Source organism: Labeo rohita, chromosome 17 (assembly GCF_022985175.1).
Source record: "Labeo rohita strain BAU-BD-2019 chromosome 17, IGBB_LRoh.1.0, whole genome shotgun sequence".
Classification (NCBI taxonomy): domain Eukaryota; kingdom Metazoa; phylum Chordata; class Actinopteri; order Cypriniformes; family Cyprinidae; genus Labeo; species Labeo rohita.
The window spans coordinates 9798142-9818882 of NC_066885.1; the positions used below are offsets into that span (position 1 = coordinate 9798142).

The following is a 20741-nucleotide window of genomic DNA, read 5'->3' on the forward strand; positions in this document are numbered from 1 at the left end:
TTAGGCAAACACAAACTTTTATTTTGTATACGATTAATCACGATTAATCGTTTGACAGCCCTACCTGTGTGTATTTTGTTTTATTTTATCATTTATTTCTTTTATTTTGCTAACAATGTTCTGATAAAGCATTTATTTCAGTTTTGCCAAATACCTAAACACCTGTCTATTTTTATTTTATTTTATTTTTATCTAATTTGTTTTGTTTTATATTAACTTATTTAAATCTTTTATTTTGCTAACAATGTTATTATAAACAAAGCATTTTCGCCAACTTATACCTAATGCCACCTGTTTATTTTATTTTTAATGACTAATTGATTGTTTTATTTTTCATTACTTCCTTTTTAATTTAATTTAAATTATGTTTTATTTATTTTTATTTATATAATTGTTTTATTTTATTTTAATAGATTTCTTTAGTTAATATTTTATTTGATTTCATTTATTTGTTTTTATTTTTATTATGCTATATCAGATTATTAGAAAGCAGTATTTTTCTGGCACCGAAACTATAAAAGTATTTCGATTGATTAAATGAATTTAAAAAGTTAAATTTGCACTAAATTAAAAAACCCTAATTTATATAAATGAGTCAAAACAAAGAATCTTTTGCTTCCGAAAAGACATTGTAGGTGCATCACTGAATCATACATTTAAACTAGTTCGTTCACACCAATCATCCAAACAGAGCGATTCCTTAAATTGATTTAGATTCTCAGCCCAACATAAATAAGACAAGACTATTTAATACATCATATTTAATGAACATTGCATGAGAAAAAAAGGCAGACATGTAGCTTATTACTGGAACAGCTCTACAGTTTTGCACTGAATGATGAAGATGGATAAGATTAGAAACATTGCTAAGTAGAGTCATTTTGAAATGATTCATTTTAGTACTTTGTCCATTTCCTTCAGAGACTGTACGTCATTGTATTTGTCATGTTGGCGAATCAGATATGATAAAATGTGACCAGGGTATAGTTAGTATAGGCTGTGCCAGATAGTACAAGGTCAAAGTCACTAGGGCTTGTAACGAGTGTTTGGGAAAGGAGGTGCCGGCAGCAGCATCTGCGAGCATGAGCAGTAGTCTGGGTGTAGCACACAAACCAGTGAACTCATTTGCCATTACACACATACCTACTACAAGCTACACCCTTGGCTGAGGAGGTTTGGTAAAGACTTCCTTCTGAAGACTTAGGGATCTGTCCTTTAGATGTCGTGGAAAACATGCGTTCTGTTCCTACGATGCATGAAATTTGATTTGTTATACTCTAAACATCTGTTATCTCTAATGCGCAGTTTATGCCCTGCAGCGACGGATAGCAAGGCTAGATTTTGAGAAACAGATATATGAAGACAGAATCATTTTCTAAGAAATATCCACATCAGATTTGAGGGACCGTCTGTCAGAAATGTTATTTTTAGTGTTACAGATATACAGCTGCCTCCACAGCTTTCCGAATATCCGCCATGTGTGTTTGTCCACCCCGTTTGCCAGACCTCCTCCAGGAACTCAAGATGAAGCTCATTCTGACACTTCCTTCAGGGGCCGACATCTCCCTCAGTTCTCAGCGTGGTGTGACGGGGGGACGTCATCGTGCAACTTATTATACCACAAGTGTGGCATGGCCTGATTTTAAACGACAAGCTGAGCCCGGGGTCATTGGAACTGAATCCAGGCATATTTTGCCCCAGCTTTCCATCCCTCTCTTGTTCGTTTGCTCGCTGTGTAACTGCATGGCTCTACTCGCTTCAGTGATTTCCATAAGCTCTCATGGATGTAGGTTTTATAAATTGGAAGCATAAAAAGGGTTGCCATTGCTAAAAATGGCCATTATAGTTTTTTTTTTTTTTTTTTATATGGATAAATTTGCAATATTTCCAAGATGTTCTTATTTAGCTTAAAGTCATTTTTAAAATTGAAATTGACTCCGTTTACTTTTGCACACATTTTCCAGCTTATTTTGTATGATTCATGTTATTGCATAATTTGGATCCTATACACTGCCGTTTGTGTGTGTAAAAGTTTTGCATCAGTAAGCTTTTAAATGTTTTTTTTATAGAAGTTAAATTGCAAATATTATTGCAATTTAAAATAGAGTTTTCTATTTAAATATACTTTAAAATATAATTTATTTCTGTGATGCAAAGCTGAATTTTCATCAGCCATTAGTCCAGTCTTCAGTGTCACTTGATTTTTCAGAAATCATTCTAATATGGCAATTTATTATCAATGTTAGAAAGTTAAACAGCTAAATATTTTTTGGAACCTGTGATACTTTTTTAGGATTCTTTGATGAATAAAAAGTTAAAAAGAACAGCATTTATTCAAAATAGAATTTTCTTCTAACAAGTCTTTACTATCACTTATATTACCTTGCTGAATAAAAGTGTTCATTTCTTTCAAAGTAAAAAAAAAATAAATAAAATGTGCTGACCCCATTTTATCTGTCAGAGAACCCTGAAAAAAGTATCACGGGTTCCCAAAAAAAAAAATTAATAATAATTAGCACATAAATTAGCATATTAGAATGATTTCTGAAGGATTATTTGACATTTGAAGGCCAGAGACTTGATGCTGAAAATTCTTAAAGTATATTAAAATAGAAAACCACTATTTTAAATTGCAATAATATTTCACAGTATTACAGTTTTTTTCTGTATATTTAATCAAATCGTCTTTAAAAACATTATATATATATTTCATATATACAGTTTGTCTAGACACATTTCCATAGAAAAGGACAATAAACTCTAATATAACAAAAATAATACAAATGTATATATTAAATTAATTTAAATGTAAATAATTTAGTAATTGCACAAATGAATGTTGAGTAGAACAGATAGAATTTTCCATTTCTATTTGTTGTTTAGGCAGCTCGCTATGGTTTGGAGCAGAGCTTTGCATTTTGCATTTGTGTTTTTTAATTACCCCGAGAACAACAACACAATTCAATTTAATTAATTTGGCCTGGAAAGGCACGGTGCTCTCTGAGCGATTAGGATCCTTCAATACGCTCCCACAGTCTGTCAATAATGCTTATATAGGTCATTGTGTTCACAGAGTGCCGTGCAAAGCCATTGAGGTGCCCTCTGCAGATAACACAACTTCGAGTCAGGGCTCCAAATGCGTATTTACCCTGTAAACGGCAGGGCTTTCTCAGTGAGAGACGGTCTGTTTGTGTTCAGGTCCACTGAGCAAAGTACAGCTGATGACATGGACTCACTCAGGATGTGTGATTGTGTGTAGAGCCGCCGGTTTCTAGTCCCCGTTTGAGTGCGCTCATGGTGATGACATGCTATTTTGGTCAGCTGTGAGTCAGTGGGTCCACAGAATTTGGACAATCAGTGCTTTTATTTATTTATTTTTTTTAAAGCTTGTCTGAACTTCCTGGAATAATTAAAGCTCAGATACTGTTATTGTATGCATTGCATGCGAAAATTATGCCACATTTTTACAATTTAAAATATTTTTTTCTATTTAAGTATAATTAAAAATATAATTTATTTCTTTGACAGCACAGCTGAATTTAAAATATAAAAGTTGTTTTAAATTGTAATTAGTTTTTGCTGTTTTACTGTCTGCATTTATTTTATTTTTTTTATCAAAAAAATGCAGACTTGGTGAGCATAAGACACTCAAAAAATCGTACTTGACATCGTGAGCACGGCCACATTGTAATTGTGTGTTCTTCTAAAATACATGAGTGGTTTGTTTTTAAACAAGCTTTTTTTCTCTCTTTTCCCTTATGCACACTCTCCTTGGATCATCTTGCAGCAGGGGTCAGCCAAAGGTATGACTCTCATTTCTGTCTAAAATTAACACGCTTACATCATAGAAAATACAAGTTTTATGTGAACAGAACAAAGGAAAAACACAAAGTAACTGTATTTATCTCTCTCTCTCTCTCTCTACCTATCTGTCTCTCTTTCATCAAGACCTTCGCCTATGACTACTGTTTTTGGTCGATGGATGAGTCGGAGACCGAGAAGTTTGCTGGTCAGTTTCTGGAAACACTTATTGAAGAAGTCACTTTGTTTATTTCTTGGTTCAGTACCAAGTATCTCATGTGTGTCATCTTGTTAGGATGGTTGTTGCGCTGGTGCTGGTGGTGCTAGTGAAGATAAGGTTTTGTTTACACATCAAGATCATTTGTACTAACAAGGTTTTTCCAGAAAATCTACAGTGTGTCACCTTGAGGTTTACAGTATAATTGCAAGTCGTGGCACTCTGTCTACAGTAAAGTGAAAAAAAAAAAAAAAAAAAAAAAAAAATATATATATATATATATATATATAAATATACATACACACACACTTTATTTTTTTTAATTTATATTTATTGCTGTATTTATTTAAATATATTTCCAGAAGTACTTTTGCTTTTTAGGGCCCTTTTTTCATTAAAGCATTTTTTTCAAACTCTTTTTGTTTAGATGTCATCATGTACTTCAGCACAGCCTTACATGGTTTCTCCTTTTTTCCCTTGGTTTCTTTCCTTCACATGGTGAATCATCTTTAAAGCCACAGTGAAGCCTATTTTTTAGCACCATAACCTTAGCTTAGCTTAACTGACATATTCCTTAGACATTTTGGTAAGATTCACATTTGAAGACCTCCAAATTAATTGTCATTCAATCTTATTTTAACAGGCCAAGATGTAGTGTTTCAGTGCCTTGGGGAGAGTCTTTTGCACAATGCCTTTCAGGGTTATAACGCCTGTATTTTTGCATATGGGCAGACTGGTGAGTAATGCTTTGAACACAGTGACCTTTGCTGATATTTTCAAAGCACTCTTTTGTACTATAATTACTTAACATGAGAGCATGTAATTTCCCTCAGGCTCGGGGAAGTCGTACACCATGATGGGTTCGGTGGACCAGCCCGGTTTGATCCCCAGACTCTGCAGTTCTCTGTTTGAGCGGACCATACAACACCAGCGAGAGGAAGAGAGCTTCACCGTAGAAGTCTCTTATATGGAAATCTACAATGAGAAAGTTCGAGACCTGTTGGACCCCAAAGGGTGAAGCCTATTGTGTCCCATGCTTAATCTCTGAGCTTTGCTCTGCTCTAGACATCAATCTTACACAGTATCCGTTTGTTCCCATAGGAGTCGCCAGGCCTTGAGAGTGAGAGAACATAAAGTTTTGGGGCCTTATGTTGATGGTCTATCAAGGCTTGCGGTAGAAAGTTACAAGGTAAACAAATAGGAGAAAAATATCTTTTACAGTGGAATGACATGCACTTTACACAATCATTGAACTTTCACCTCTTTTTCACAAAATATTCTGTCATCAGTTGATCATGTGGCTCAATTATCCCTTCTTAGGGTCTGCATTTGATGCTTAGCAAATTCCACTGTAGGAATGTTTGTAGTCTGCTTACAATATGTGTACAATATGCAGTATGTGTCACTGCTGAAGTTATGGAACTTCTATGGTGTGTTCACACCAAACGAGAAGCAAATATGCACATCACGTCACTCACTGTAGATTACTCATGGGATGTTTTTCACGTCACTCGTGCAAATAATAATTCTATTCGTGTCTTTGCGTTGACTTTGTATGTTAAATTCGCAAAGCGAATATGCGCACCACGGGATGTTTTTCGCAACACTCACACAAATAACAAGGTGCGATCAACCATGGTGGCGGTAACTGCGATCACTGCTTTGTACCTGTTGTGGAAGTCCCAAATACACCGGAAAGTCAAACACAGTTGTGTCTTCACAGCACCAACCAGAGGCAGATTAACCTGCATTAATGTGTGTGTCACATTTTACTGCTATATATACATCGACATTTTTATTATTATTTTTTTTTTATCGAAAGCAGCATCTCTGTAGCCATGCTAATAAAATACAACTACCGCTACAACTGATATTAATTGTTTTCTAAGCTCCAGATACCTATATCATAAATTTCAGGCTACAATAAAGCTCTTAATTTTTCTCATTCAGCCAGACTTGTCAATAAACTCTATGCTGATTGGCTTACGTGAAAATGTATCATGCAAATTTTTTTAACTAGAATTGAAATTTTTTAACATGCGCAGAAGACATGATTAAGGCGAATATCACGCTTTCGCTGCAAATGCGTTGTGCATTTCGTGTCATTCGCATCTGCCTTTGCAGATTATAATTTAAATTATTAAATTCATGTTTGGTGTGAACATACCATTAGTCATTCTAAAGCAGATTTCTGTGGATTTTTGCAGAATTAAATGCATGGAATTTTGTAATTTGTCACCTGTTCTTTTAATTCTACTAAACTATGTTGAGTTTAATTGGGTTTAATGTGTTAAATACTTTGGATTAACATATTTTTCCAAATTTAAATCCATTCTGTAGAATTCCACAGATTCCATACATGATCATTGCTGAAGTCCTATTTAACTCAGTTCAGAACCCAAAAACAAGTTTCTTTGCAGTAGCCATAATTCATCAGCATTATGCCTGCCTTATTTTTAGATGCCATATTCAGGACATCTTTACTGCTTTTTGTATGCATAAGTGTGCGATATTTGTGACCTTTAAAGCATGTCTGAGATTCTAATCGTGTCCCTTCTTCTACCCAAAGGACATCGAGTCCTTGATGTCTGAGGGGAATAAATCCCGCACTGTGGCGGCCACCAATATGAATGAGGAGAGCAGTCGCTCCCATGCGGTTTTCAATATCATCCTCACACACACGCTAAAGGATCTGCAGTCGGGGGTAAGGACACACTTACACTGTTTCAAAGCTGATTTTCGTAGATTAAGATTTAGTTGCAAGATAATAAAGTGTTAAATCACTTAAATGGGTCACACCCTACATGTTTTTTAAATTTTAGTCCATTTATGTTTCTTGCACCAAAAAACTCATAATCATTACCATTTTCCACCCTTAGGCTTACTTCTGTGCATTTTTAGACAGCATGTAAATTACCTTCTTTATAATTGGCTAAACTTTGCATACCGGCATAGTTTGTTTATTAGGTTTGGTCAAGTTTCTGAATTCTGAATAAACATGGCTATGCAAATGTGGGTGGTCATATGTTAAAATATTTGCAACTAAATGATCTGGGTGGCCTGGGTTAAAAGCATCAGTTTCTGTCCTCAAATGCTCTTGTTTGAAACGAGCAAGGAAAACCATGTTAAGGTAATTTAATTTGGGAATAGTCTGGATTCTGGATAAAACTCAGACCTTGAATGTTTTTGCAAGGTCCTCCTGAAACAAAGCCAAGTACTGCAGGAAGGGGAAGATTGAGAGATGAGTCATCGTGTCCAGCCCTGATGATCTCATAGATGGATGTATTGAATACCTTTTATCAGCTGATGTGGGCTTGTGTTGGCACGGTCCAGTGTTAAGTCTCAAATGTTCCTCTTAGGTTATATTTTTACACCACCCTTGCTTTTGTTCCATCCACTTAGGATCATTGTTTCCTGTTTATAATATTGCATAAGTAGTTTCATTTATGCATCTTCAAAGATCTTAGTATCATTAAGTGCACACTGGACCAAACAAACCCTACCTTATCGCCTTTATCGTGCGCATGGAGAGAGCACATGCAAATGGCAGGAAAATTGATGAATAAATTATAGTGTGTCCGAGTTTAGATGTCAGCTGATCTCCTCTTGCGCTGTCCTGGTGTCACTGTGCTTTTCTTTTGTGCCGTATGTCATGATCACCTGACTTGACTCGTGTCCGGTCCCTAATCTATAATTCATCAGGACCTGGACTGTGCTGGTCACTCAACAGGTGCAAGACAACAGCAGAGATCTAAACTTAGCATGTTGTCACTAAAACTGAGCAATGATGAAGTTTTAGCCTGCATGCACGCACACGTGCACCGAACCCAGCCCTTATGTAGGTGGTGTTTGTCATCTCAGCCATCGATAAATAATGATATGTGTATTTTTCCAGTGCAGTCATCAGTGCTGTCTTTTGCATGCTGTGGTTTTCCATGCAAACAGCACTGTGGGGAAATGTCAGGCAATAGATTTCCTCTGATTTCCTTATTCCTTTGTATTAAAATCTCTGTTTAGCATATTATGGAAAACAGCTCCTTAAAAACTAGATTTTCACATTGTCTGTCTGTGCTTTGCTGTGTAAACTCACCACTGTCCAACACTAGTGTATTGAGTATTGTTATGCAGTTGCCAAGATGTTTTGCGGTGTTAATATGTGCCTAAGCGGTTGCCAGAATATTCTTAGTGGTTGCCAGGACATTGCTTTGCAATTGCTCAAGTTTTTGAGGTGTTGTTTCATAACTATGCAGTTGCTAAGGTGTTCTGGTTGGTTGTCAGGGTGTTACTATGCTGCTAAGGTATTCATAGTGCTTAGCTTTGTGGTTAGTGTTTAGCTATGTGGTTGCAAGGGTGTGTTGTCAGAGTGTCCTGAGTGGTTGTCAGGGACAGGGTCTTGCTATGTAGTTTATAAGATGTTCTGAAGGGTACTTGCATGACTATAAGGTTACTAGGATGTTGTGAGTGGTTGTCAGGGCATTGCTGTGCAGTTTCTTAGGTTTCTGAAGAGTTAATGCTTAGCTATGTGGAATCTAGGGCGCTTTAGGTGGTTTTCAGGACATTGTTGTGCAGTTTCTATGGTGTTCTGAGGGGTTAATGGATAGCTATAGGGTTTATACTGTGTTATGGGTTGTTGTTAAGGTGTTGTCATGCAGTTTCTAAGGTGTGATAAGGGATTTAATGGATGGCTATAAGGTTAAAAACATCTGGGTGGTTGTCAGGTGTTGCTATGCAGTTTCTAAGCTGTTGTGAGGGCTTATGCGTTATGATTGCTGTGGTGTCCTGAGTGGTTGTCAGGGTGTTGCTATGCAGTTTCTAACATGATCTGATGGGTTAATTGACAGCTGTAAGGTTGTTAGGGTGTTCTGAGTGATTGTCAGGTTGTTTCCATATAGTTTCTAGGTGTTGTGAAGACTTGTGCATGGTTATATGATAGCTATGGTGTCCTGAATGGTTGTCAGGGTGTTGCCATACAGTTTCTAAGGTGTTGTGAGGATTTATGCATAGTTATAAGAGTGCTATGGTGTCCTGAGTGGTTGTCAGGGTGTTGCTGTGTCATTTCTAAGGTGCTCTGAAAGGCTTAATGTATGGTTAAAATGTCGATAAGGTGTTCTGGGTGGTTGTCAGGGTGTTGCTATGTAGTTTCTAAGGTGTTCTGAAAGGGCTAATATATGGTTAAAAGGTCAATAAGGTGTTCTGGGTGGTTGTCAGGGTGTTGCTATGTAGTTTCTAAGGTGTTCTGAAAGGGCTAATATATGGTTAAAAGGTCAATAAGGTGTTCTGGGTGGTTGTCAGGGTGTTGCTATGTAGTTTCTAAGGTGTTCTGAAAGGGTTAATATATGGTTAAAAGGTCAATAAGGTGTTCTGGGTGATTGTCAGGGTGTTGCTATGTAGTTTCTAAGATGTTCTGAAAGGGCTAATATATGGTTAAAAGGTCAATAAGGTGTTCTGGGTGGTTGTCAGGGTGTTACTATGTAGTTTCTAAGGTGTTCTGAAAGGGTTAATATATGGTTAAAATGTCGATAAGGTGTTCTGGGTGGTTGTCAGGGTGTTGCTATGTAGTTTCTAAGGTGTTCTGAAATGGTTAATATATGGGTAAAAGGTCAATAAGGTGTTCTGGGTGGTTGTCAGGGTGTTGCTATGTCATTTCTAAGGTGTTCTGAAAAGGTAATATATGGTTAAAAGGTCAATAAGGTGTTCTGGATGGTTGTCAGGGTGTTGCTATGTGGTTTATAAGATGTTCTGAGAAGATTAATGTATGGTTAAAAGGTTGAAAATGTGTTCTGGCTGGTTGTCAGGGTGTTGCTATGCAGATTTAAGGTATTCTGAAAAGTTTGCTTGTTGCTATGTATTTTCTATGATGTTGTTGATGATTTCCGAGGAGTTGCAGTGTAGTTGAGGGGTTAACTCATAAAGATTTGCTTGCAGAGATCACTCACATATTTAGAAGTCTTAAAGGTACAGTACCAAGTACAGCCTGTTTGTTCTAAAGGTCACAGAGAAGGTGGAAATGGGTCATAAAGAAGTAACTTGAGGCGATGTGTGTGGGGTTAAAGTGCAGAATATGTCTCCTTTAAATAGCTGTTTCTAGATTAACGAATGAACACTGGCTCTATATAATTGCGTATTCTCAGCCAATGTGCATGTGGAGCCTGAAGCCTTTGCAGCACAAGGACTCTCTTTGTTGTTGTAATGCACTGTAATCTTGGTCCAGCTCAGTCCCCCCTCACTTCCCGTATCCTCTCAGCTCGCGTTCACGTCTCTCTGCCTCTCCTCTCAATTAAACCTCATCTCTGATGCTCAGACGGGGGGATTGTGTACAGTAAGGTCTGATGCTGGGGTACATAAAGGAACTCCACCCCTCATACTGCTCCAATGCTGTGCAATAGAGTGGAGAACAATGGATGCTTGTCTATGGGCCCACTATAGCCTCTCTTGTCATTGTTCCTTCGTAATATAGGACAGCTCAACAGAATTTGTCCAGCGTGGTCATTCATACACAAATTTAACGTTTAAAGCCGTTTCCCTGGGTTTCTAGGGAGGACAAGCACAGGAAGGATTGACAACCATGGAAATGTTCAGTAGTGAGGGATTATTATGTTGGTTTTTTCATTATTTCCCGCAACCGCTACTTCACTGTTTATTTCCAGGATAACTAGGCGCCAATCATGGAAATGTACATGTAATGAGGTGATGTGTCATGCTATTAAAAAAGTAGGCAGTGTATATTATGTAGTGAGCAGTATTCAATTTTAAAAGTGTAGAGTCTCTCATATCTATTTTTGTCTTGTTCTCTCTCTATAGACAAGTGGGGAAAAGGTGAGTAAGCTGAGTTTGGTGGACCTGGCAGGAAGTGAAAGAGCTGCAAAAACTGGCGCTGCAGGCGAGCGGCTCAAAGAAGGCAGCAACATTAACAAGTGTGTGAAAACTTGACTCATTCTGCATGATACCTTTCTTTGGGTTTTCTTTTTAGTCTATTTTGTTTTAGAACTTTTGCATGAATCTTATGAAACCTAAAAATTATGAAACCTAAAGGAAGCCTAAAAATATTTTTCTGTTTCTGCATTCAAACATTTTTTATTTTTTTGACAATTAAATGCATTATTTTATTACTAATATTTGTTTTGTGTTATGTTATATGTTATGTTATAATTTGTTATATTTTTTAATATAATTAATATTATTAATTATTTTATAATATTATATTAATTATATTGTATTATAAAATCTTTAATAATTATAAAGCATTTAATAATAATAATTAGTACTTTTTTTTTAATTCTCTACAAATGACAAGTAGTGTGGAGAATGAATGGATGGTTTATATTATTATATTATGTTATGTTATGTTATATTATATTATATTGTTATATTATATTATTAATTATTTTATAATATTATATTATAAAATGTTAATAATTATTAATCATTTAATAATAATTATTATATATATATTTTTTTTATTCCCTAACAATGACAAGCAGTGTGGAGAATGGATGGTTTAATTATATTATATTATATTATATTATATTATATTATATTATATTATATTATATTATATTATATTGTAAATTATTAATAATTAGTAATAATGCAATTCAATAAAATAGCATTTACAAACTCAAAAGTATCTTTATTTTCCTATTATTTTTCCTTTCAATTTTGGGGTAAAATGTGACGCAGATGTGCTTTCATGAGATTCTCTTGCTTAATCTGGTCTATGAATGTCTGAGTCACCTCTGAATATTTTCCTATGGCACTGAGTTGAGGCATTTCCTTTTCTGTTGGATGGGTGCTTTGCCTTTTAAAGGGGACATGTCATGGAAAATCACAGAAGATCAAACTTATTTCAAAACAGTGTAGACACAATCTTCATTTACAGTGCGAAGCTCACCAATAATATTGTGTGTGGATGTTTTAGTCACCTAAGAATGGATTTTAGTTGATATGATTTGTGCGTTGTGATACTACTTTTTCTGAGAGAGAGGTTTTATACTGTGGAGAATCAAACTTGTTAAAATAGCTACATCGAAGGGCACAGTTTGTTCTGAGAAAACTTTATAAATCTGGTGAAGGCTTTTTGGCTTGCAAGTGCATATTTCTGTCTGTGAAGTGTGTCTTTTTCCTCTTTGGTCTGTTTTTCTCTCTTACTTTTTTCGTTTCTGTCTTTCCTCCCAACACCATACAGGTCTTTAACCACTCTGGGTTTGGTGATCTCAGCTCTGGCAGACCAGGGTGCTGGAAAGAACAAGAATAAGTTTGTGCCCTACAGAGATTCAGTGCTGACATGGCTGCTCAAGGTACGATCACTCATTCTCTCTGGTAAACACCAGGATAGGGAATTTCCATAATATTTTTGTATGTTTTCCAATCCAGTTCCATCCACACACTTCTGAATATATAATCTCTGGAAAATGACCGCTCTGCCCAGTGCATTGATGTTTAATGTCTGTCCTTCTGGTGCAACCGCAGGACAGTCTGGGTGGAAACAGTCGGACTGCTATGGTTGCCACTGTAAGCCCTGCTGCAGATAATTATGATGAGACGCTATCGACGTTGCGCTATGCAGACCGAGCAAAGAGCATCGTCAACCACGCTGTGGTCAATGAAGACCCCAACGCCAGAATCATCCGGGAGCTCCGAGAAGAGGTGGAGAAGCTGCGAGATCAACTAACGCAGGCTGAGGTACTATCATTTTCTTAGTGTGACATTGCAAAAGCTCAAAACCAATATATTAAGAACCTGTCATGTTCCTCCACAGTCAATGAAGGCGCCAGAGCTGAAGGAGAGACTGGAGGAATCTGAAAAATTGATACAGGAGATGACTGTCACCTGGGAAGAGAAGCTGAGGAAGACTGAAGAAATTGCACAAGTAACCGCAACAATATTTTGCACTGTTTTGTCTGGACTGTAATTTTGTTTATGTCTGGATGTTCTGTAGCTCATGTTCCAGAACACCATCCGTCAAACACAGAAAAGGATGCTAATGTTCTTTTCACATTGTTTTGTTTTGTTGCACAGGAGAGACAAAAACAGCTGGAGAGTCTTGGCATCTCTCTGCAGTCATCTGGTATCAAGGTTGGAGAAGATAAGTGCTTCCTGGTCAACCTCAACGCTGACCCTGCCCTTAACGAGCTATTGGTTTATTATCTAAAGGTAATGCACAATCTTTTTGTTGTTTTTTGGGTATTGTTTCTGATAAGCGTTTTGTATATTGTATGCAGGGTTTCCGCAGGTCTTAAAAAGTCTTAAATCGCTTTTCCGTGAAATAAGGCCTTGAAAAGGTCTTAAATCAGAGCAGCAAGTCAAATTTGTATGGTCATGGATGGCATTAATTTTCATGAGGGATTGTTTCCTCATGTGTTTTATTTTAAAGTGAAGCAAAAGCATAATTTTTGTGCCACATGGCTTAGGTCGCTCAATATTTATTAAACAATATGAGGTTGATGGCGGTATGTGCTGCTTCCTCTGTCAGTCACCCGAAGAAGAACGTTTTGATTTCTTTTTATAGTAATAAAAATAATTTAGTTCAGACAGTACAATTAAAACCGAACGCAGCTGCTCAATGCAGTGTACCGAACGACAGTCACATTTCATTTATCACGTGAAGAGAGTGAGTGGAGCTGACTGACAAGAAGAGAAAGGTGAGAAATACAAGACTATGTCAGAAGAGTTTCAAAATGAAATGCAAAAGCGCCTGTTTTAAAAATTAAAAAAACGTTTTTACGAGCTACTTAAAACCGAAGGAAAGTAAAGAGGGAAAACTCAAACTAAAAACAAAAAATTGATTGACGTCGAATTGCAGCTAATTTGAAAGTGAAAGTAAAATGTGCACAGCACTTTTACAAGCTACTTAAAACCGAAGGAAAGTGAAGAAAAGAGGGAAAACTCAAACAAACTAAAAACAAACAACTGCTTGATGGCGAATTGACACTAATTTGAAAGTGAAAGTAAAATGTGCACCGCGCTTCACTAGAGAAATGTAGTCTAGAGAAGAGCATTTTACGAAATATTAGACTATTTTTATATTTAACTTTACCTGATAGTGATGTCTTAATGATTTAATGTATGTTTAAATTAATCTGTTATGCAACAGGTTATGACAGCCACTGAGTAATTAAATATATTTCAACAATAAACAGTAATTTTATAATTTATAAGTTAATTTAAAAATTGCGTTATTATTATTATTATTTTTTAAGTTGAGTGTTGATAATTATATTTAAAATAATTAACCAACAAACTTTTTTTTTTTAAGTGCTTATTAATAAATGTTCACCCTTTATTGCTGATGCCTCTAGTAATTATGTGTCTGATTTTTAATTTACAACCTATTTTGGGTTCATTTTAAGCCAGCCATATATTTAAACAATAGTTGATTTAAATAAAACTACCTAGAAAGCTAGGTTAAACATTTAACCCAACTGCTTGGTCAAAACAACCCAGTTGCTGAGTTTGTCGATATTTCACCCAATGCTGGGTTGTTTTTAACAATTTTTTTTTATTTTTTATTTTTTAATTCTTTAGATATAGTACAGAAAAAAGCAATAAATGTCTTTTAGGGCCAGATTTACTTACAGCTTGTGTCAGCGCAAACTATCTTTTGGTGATTTAAAATAGTACTGTGAAGATTTACTAAAGACAGTGAAGAATTAGCACCTAACCTTATTGAGTACGCATTGTAGGAGTTTCTTTTTCAAACGCTAAATTCATGGGAGGAGAGTATTAAAATAAATCATGCATCGCAGTTTACTAACATTTACGCTCGTCAAATTACTAATCTTTGCACCATTTTTTTTACGGCCAAAAAGAGCATGTCTTAAAGCAGGCGGTAATTTGCGCTGCTCTTGGTAGATTCCGCTGGTCATTATGGAAATGATCCAGCTGCGTCAGTATTCTTTAATGTGTGCATTGTCAGTAAATCACACGTCGAATTTTCCCTTCCCATTGGTGCTTTTATGGAATTGCGCTCTAATGCTGATTTGCCCTGTTTAGTAAAGCTGGCCCTTAGTTGCTGTCTGATGTCATGGGCATGATGTTGCAGTAATGTATAATAATTTATAATTTGGTGCTTGAAATGTGGCATCCATTAAATGTTGACTGTGCCTCTATCGATGTAGTCTGAGTGATAACAGCAATTAATGCTGGGATATTTTGCAGGAACACACTAAGGTTGGATCAGCAGATTCACAGGACATTCAGCTGTGTGGAATGGGCATCCAAGCAGAACATTGTGTCATTAACATCACACCTGAGGGAGCTGTCTTTCTCAACCCTTACAGAAACTCAAGGTAATGCATCAAGCTTAATATCATAAATGTATGAGATGGGCAAACCAAAACGTCTGAGGTTCAGTTTAATCAATAATCTGGAGAGCACTTAGCCACAGGTTTTCTTTAAAATTGACGCATGTACATTTATATTTACGCACGTGACAGGTGCATTTATCTATAAAGTTAATGCTGTAAGTTAAAGAATTAAAAAAAGCATGTGCTGAATTGCAACAACAGCCAAATCATAATATGTTAAATGTAAGTTTTATAAAGTAACTCAATGTTGCCTCTGTTGCAGAACATGTGTGAATGGATCTCCAGTCACCAGCCGACAACAGCTTCACCATGGTGACCGTATTCTTTGGGGAAACAATCACTTCTTCAGGTCAGTGTTATTACCCTAGACTAAAGAATGTCGCTTAGCGGCTTCCTGTATTTGTACTTAAAAGTGCATTGAGGTTATCTTCCTTTATGGAGACTATTTATGTTTGTGTCTTCTTCAGGATAAACCTACCGAAGCGGCGCTTGCGGGGTGAGGAAGAGGAGGGTGAGGGAGGGAACATGAAGAACAGTAATAGCAGTGAGCAGCTGGATGGAGAGGGAGACACGGCCAGCGAAGTGTCCAGTGAGGTCAGCTTCAGCTATGAGTTTGCTCAGACTGAAGTCATGATGAAGGCTTTGGGCAGCAACGGTGAGTTTTAGCCACATTCATACCTTATAAAACAAAATGTGTATGAAATATGACTTTTTTCAGGATTTTTTGAATGGAATGTTCAAAAGAACAGCATTTATTTGAAATGTCTTTGCTTTAATTTTTTAAGTGCATAAAAAAGAATTAATCTGTTACAAAAAACTTACTAACCCCAAACTTTGTAGCTGTAATAAAAAGTAAAAAACATTGCTGCTCCTAAAAGTATGAATACTTTAAGGAGGCATGTTACTCATTTCACATGTCAAAACAGGTAATTTAGTCTACAGGTACAGTAGCCAAAACACAATCCAAAATGATGTAAAATATTTCTGTTTTTGTTGTTGAACAGACCCAATGCAGGCTGTTTTGCAGTCTCTGGAGCGCCAGCATGAGGAGGAAAAGCGGACTGCTCTTGAGCGCCAGCGGCTGATGTATGAGCAAGAGCTGCAGCAGCTGCGCAAACAGCTGACTCCAGACAGACAGAGCATGCAGATACCGCAGTCGCAGCCCTTGCAGCCACAGTACCGCAGCTGGGAGAGACTGAGCCAGGGAGGAATGTCATCATCACCCAGCGCCCAGCACCGCCTGCGCCAGTGGAGCGAGGAGAGGTGGAAAACAAATGTTTTTTTTTCCCAAAATATGAAATTTGGTACATGGCGAGTTTGTTGTAACACTTGTTGTGATGGAACCAGGGAGGTGGTGCTGACGCGGAGCTTGAGGAAACTGAGGGAGCAGATCGTACGGGCTAACCTGTTAGTGCAGGAGGCAAGCTTCATCTCTGAAGAGCTGGACAAGAGAACCGAGTACAGAGTTACTCTACAGATCCCTGCTGCAAACCTTAATGCCAACAGAAAGGTCAGACACATTTTAGACCCATGCCAGGGTTTCTGCCGGTCTTAATTTTACAAATTAAAAGGATAGTTCACCTAAAAATGTCAAGTCTGTCGTCATTTATTCACCCTCATGTTCTTCCAAACCTGTAAGACCTTCGTTCATCTTCAGATCACAAATTAAGATATTTCAGATGAAATCAGAGAGCTTTCTGACCCTGCGTAGACAGCAACACAACTGACATGTTCAAGGGCCAGAAAGGTAGTAAGGATATCATTAAAACAGTCCATGTGACATCAGTGGTTCAATCATAATTTTATGAAGCTATGAGAATACTTTTTGTAAGAAAATAAAAATAATGACTTTATTACTCTTGTGAATACTTGTGAATGCATCGAAGACTCAGCACAGAAGAGAAGAAATTGTTCAATAAAGTCATTATTTTTGTTTTCTTTGTGCACAAAAAGTTTTCTCGTGGCTTCAAAAAAGTACATTTCAACCACTGATGTCACATGGGCTATTTTAATGATGTCCTTACTACCTTTCTGGGTCTTGAGCGTGTCAGTTGTATTGCTGTCTATGCAGGGACGGAAATCTCTCGGATTTCATCAAAAAGATCTTCATTTGTGTTGTGAGGATGATCGAAGGTCTTATGGATTTGGAACGACATGAGGGTGAATAATTAATGACAGAATGTTCATTTTTGGTTGAACTATACCTATTAAAGGAGAAGTCTTCTGAAAGACTTTCAGAAAAAAATTGACAGATAATTTACAAACCCCCTTGTCATCCAAGATGTTCATGTCATTCCTTCTTTAGTTGTATAGAAATTGTTTCTTGAGGAAAAAATTTCAGGAATTATTTCTATATAGTTGACGTCTATGGTACTCGCGTGTTTGAACTTCCAAAATGCAGTTTAAATGCAGCTTCAAAGGACTCTAAATGATCCCAGCCGAGGAAGAAGCATTTTTAACCTCAAATGCTTGTCTTGTCTAGCTCTGCAATGTGCACCTCCAGTTCAGTACAGTTTCTCCTATATCACTGCAGAAATACTGACCCAGTGTTTACAAAGTGAGCGTGCAAAGAAGATCAAACGCCCTTTACAAAAAAAGTTAAAACGGCGATGTAGGACAATTTTGAAGTTATAGAAGAAAATGAGTTTTTTTGACCTACCCTAACTGTCTAACCGAAATACACAGAATAGACACAGAGCTAAACAAGACAAGAATTTGAGGTTAAAAAGTATATAAATTGTAATTTTTATTTTTTTTGTTGTTAGAAAATCGTTTTGTTAGATAAGTCCTTTGCTGGGATCGTTTAGAGCCATTTGAAGCTGCATTTAAACAGTATTTTGGAAGTTCAAACTCGTGGGCACCATAGAAGTCCACTATATAGAGAGAAATCCTGAAATTTTTCCTCAAGAAACATAATTACTTTACATCTGAAGAAAGAAAGACATGAACATCTTGGATGAGAAGGGGGTGAGTAAATTATCTGTAAATGTTTGTTCTGGAAGTAAACTTCTCCTTTAAGGTTACAAGGTCCTAAATTGGAGCAGAAAATTCATGCATGCATTGAACAGAATAAATATCTTCATCAGTATTTTTGTCTTGTTTTCCAGTTCAATATCGAAACATCCTTAAATCAAGTTACATTTAAGATGCAAAGTGAGGATAGTTGAAGTCTTGTTTTATGAGAAACTGAACAAAATTAAGCGAGTTTGTGCTTAAAAGAAGAAATACTTATTACTTGATTCAATATGACAGAAAACAAGACTTCTAATCTTCTGTCAGTTTGCTCCTGAATGTACCTTAATTCAAGAATAGACATTTGCACTGGAAAACAAAACAAAATCATGTTTTTGCAGTATGATCATAACGTACAGTGAAAGTAAATAATGGAGGTCTTTTGGAAGTTGTATTTTCAAAATGTTGCTAATACAACTCATTGTGTGCTCATATTGACACGTTGTGTTCCTGTCAACTTAAATTTCCTTTAAACTGGTTTTAAAATGGTCAAAGTCTTGAATTTACCTTCATAAGACTTGCAGAAATTACAGGATATACACAGGATAACCATGAGATAAGCATGGGTGGTGCATTCGGTTGACATTTTTTGTCTTTGTGTATGCAGCGAGACGCTGTATTGAGCGAACCTGCCGTTCAAGTGAGAAGGAAAGGGAAAGGGAAGCAAATATGGGCCCTTGAGAAGATGGAAAACAGGCTGGTGGACATGAGAGAGCTTTATCAGGAATGGAAGGACTTTGATGAGGACAACCCTGTAAGCTCTTATTCATCACAGACGCTTTACTGTCTAATTAAAAATGAAAATATTACATTGAGTTTTTTTTTTTCTGTCTGTCTCAGGTGATGCGCTCTTACTTTAAGAGAGCCGACCCTTTCTTCGACGAGCAGGTTAACCACAGTTTAATCGGGGTGGCCAACGTTTTCCTCTCCTGCTTGTTCTATGACGTGAAGCTCCAGTATGCGGTTCCCATCATCAATCAGAAAGGAGAGGTGGGGATGATGTGTTCAGAGATGCCTGCCGCAGTCAGGCAAATATGATCAGTGGTTCGACTCTTAATGAATATTTCACGGTGACTAACTCATTTGATTTCTGAATGAAATTTCTTCAAGAAGATGAAATGGGAAGTAAATTAAATCAAGTGCAGTTTCATTTGTGAAATGGAATCTAATTGAGTCATCATATTAAGGATGAGACACACAGTTCATCTCTAGCGGATCAGTGAAGTGTTGTGTTTACTTGTTGCTGGTGTCAGGTTGCTGGGCGGCTGCACGTGGAGGTGATGAGAATGGGTGGAGGATTTGATGACAGCGTAGCTGGAGGAGACGACAGTGATGGAAGCCCGGACGGAGATGTACAGGAACGCAAACTGGTCTGTATGGTGAGTAATGAAGTTCACAGAAGCAGTTCTTGTGCATGTAAGGTTTGAGAAACTGAAGTTCTGTCAGGGTTTTTGGATTTAAAAGTAACATATTATGTTTCAAAAAAATCTTACCTCATACTTATTTTATTCATGTCTCTCAAACAGATCAAGATCCTGCAGGCTACTGGTCTCCCGCAGTACCTTTCCAATTTTGTCTTCTCTCAGTACTCTTTCTGGGACCAAGCAGAGCCTGTCATTGTTGCCCCAGAAGTGGATCCCTCTGCTTCCTTCTCCAGTAGCAAAGACCCCCACTGCATGGTGGTGTTTGACAGCTGTAAGGTATGAGTCAAGATATATGCATTTATAAGCAGATGGTAAATTAGGCACAATGAAATTTACACTCCTGGAAATCCTGTCAGCCAATCATAGTCCAAATTGTGAACCTTCAGCAAAACTGGGAAAATGTCCATCTTTGTTCATTAAAGGAATAGTTCACCCAAAAATGAAAATTTACTTAACATGTTTCATCATTGGAATAGATTTGGAGAAATTTGTGACCCTGGACCACCAAATCAATCTTAAGTAGCTCAGATATATTTGTAGCACACTCAGATTCCAGATTTTCAAATAGTTGTATCTCAGCCAAATATAGTTCCTCCTTTCACTTAATGATTCTAGTCTGTCCTCCCATGTGATTGGCCGTATGGTGTGCCCATCCAAATAAAGTCCCGCCCCTGCCTGCGGCTAAAGATTCGGCTTTCCCCACCGTTCGCTGCAAAGAATTGGCTCTTAGAGCCAGCTCTTTCTCAAACGACACATCACTAATGGATAGCTTATTTATTCAGCTTTCAGATGATTTCTAAATCTCAATTTAAAAAAAAAAAAAAAAAAAGTACCCTTATGACTGGTTTTGTGGTCCAAAGTCACATTTAGCATTACATCACCTGCTCACCACTGGATCCTCTGCAGTAAACGGGTGCCGTCAGAATGGAAGTCTAAACAGCTGATAAAAACATCACAATAATCCACATGACTCCAGTCCAT

At 37.0% G+C, this 20741-nt stretch overlaps 1 protein-coding gene across 3 annotated transcripts in view; it reads left to right on the forward strand.

Moving 5' to 3' along the window:
- kif13ba (kinesin family member 13Ba) overlaps positions 1-20741 on the forward strand; it is a 54965-nt gene that overhangs the window by 17848 nt on the left and 16376 nt on the right. For all 3 annotated transcript variants that reach the window (XM_051132880.1, XM_051132882.1, XM_051132881.1), the window contains exons 3-22: positions 3788-3803; positions 3949-4009; positions 4662-4754; positions 4852-5032; positions 5120-5207; positions 6588-6722; positions 10820-10932; positions 12204-12315; positions 12488-12700; positions 12777-12887; positions 13037-13171; positions 15176-15306; positions 15587-15673; positions 15792-15979; positions 16329-16587; positions 16672-16834; positions 18944-19090; positions 19177-19326; positions 19590-19715; positions 19863-20036. In XM_051132880.1, coding sequence (XP_050988837.1) covers positions 3788-3803; positions 3949-4009; positions 4662-4754; positions 4852-5032; positions 5120-5207; positions 6588-6722; positions 10820-10932; positions 12204-12315; positions 12488-12700; positions 12777-12887; positions 13037-13171; positions 15176-15306; positions 15587-15673; positions 15792-15979; positions 16329-16587; positions 16672-16834; positions 18944-19090; positions 19177-19326; positions 19590-19715; positions 19863-20036 — 2683 coding nt within the window. The remainder of the gene's footprint in view (positions 1-3787; positions 3804-3948; positions 4010-4661; positions 4755-4851; positions 5033-5119; positions 5208-6587; positions 6723-10819; positions 10933-12203; positions 12316-12487; positions 12701-12776; positions 12888-13036; positions 13172-15175; positions 15307-15586; positions 15674-15791; positions 15980-16328; positions 16588-16671; positions 16835-18943; positions 19091-19176; positions 19327-19589; positions 19716-19862; positions 20037-20741) is intronic.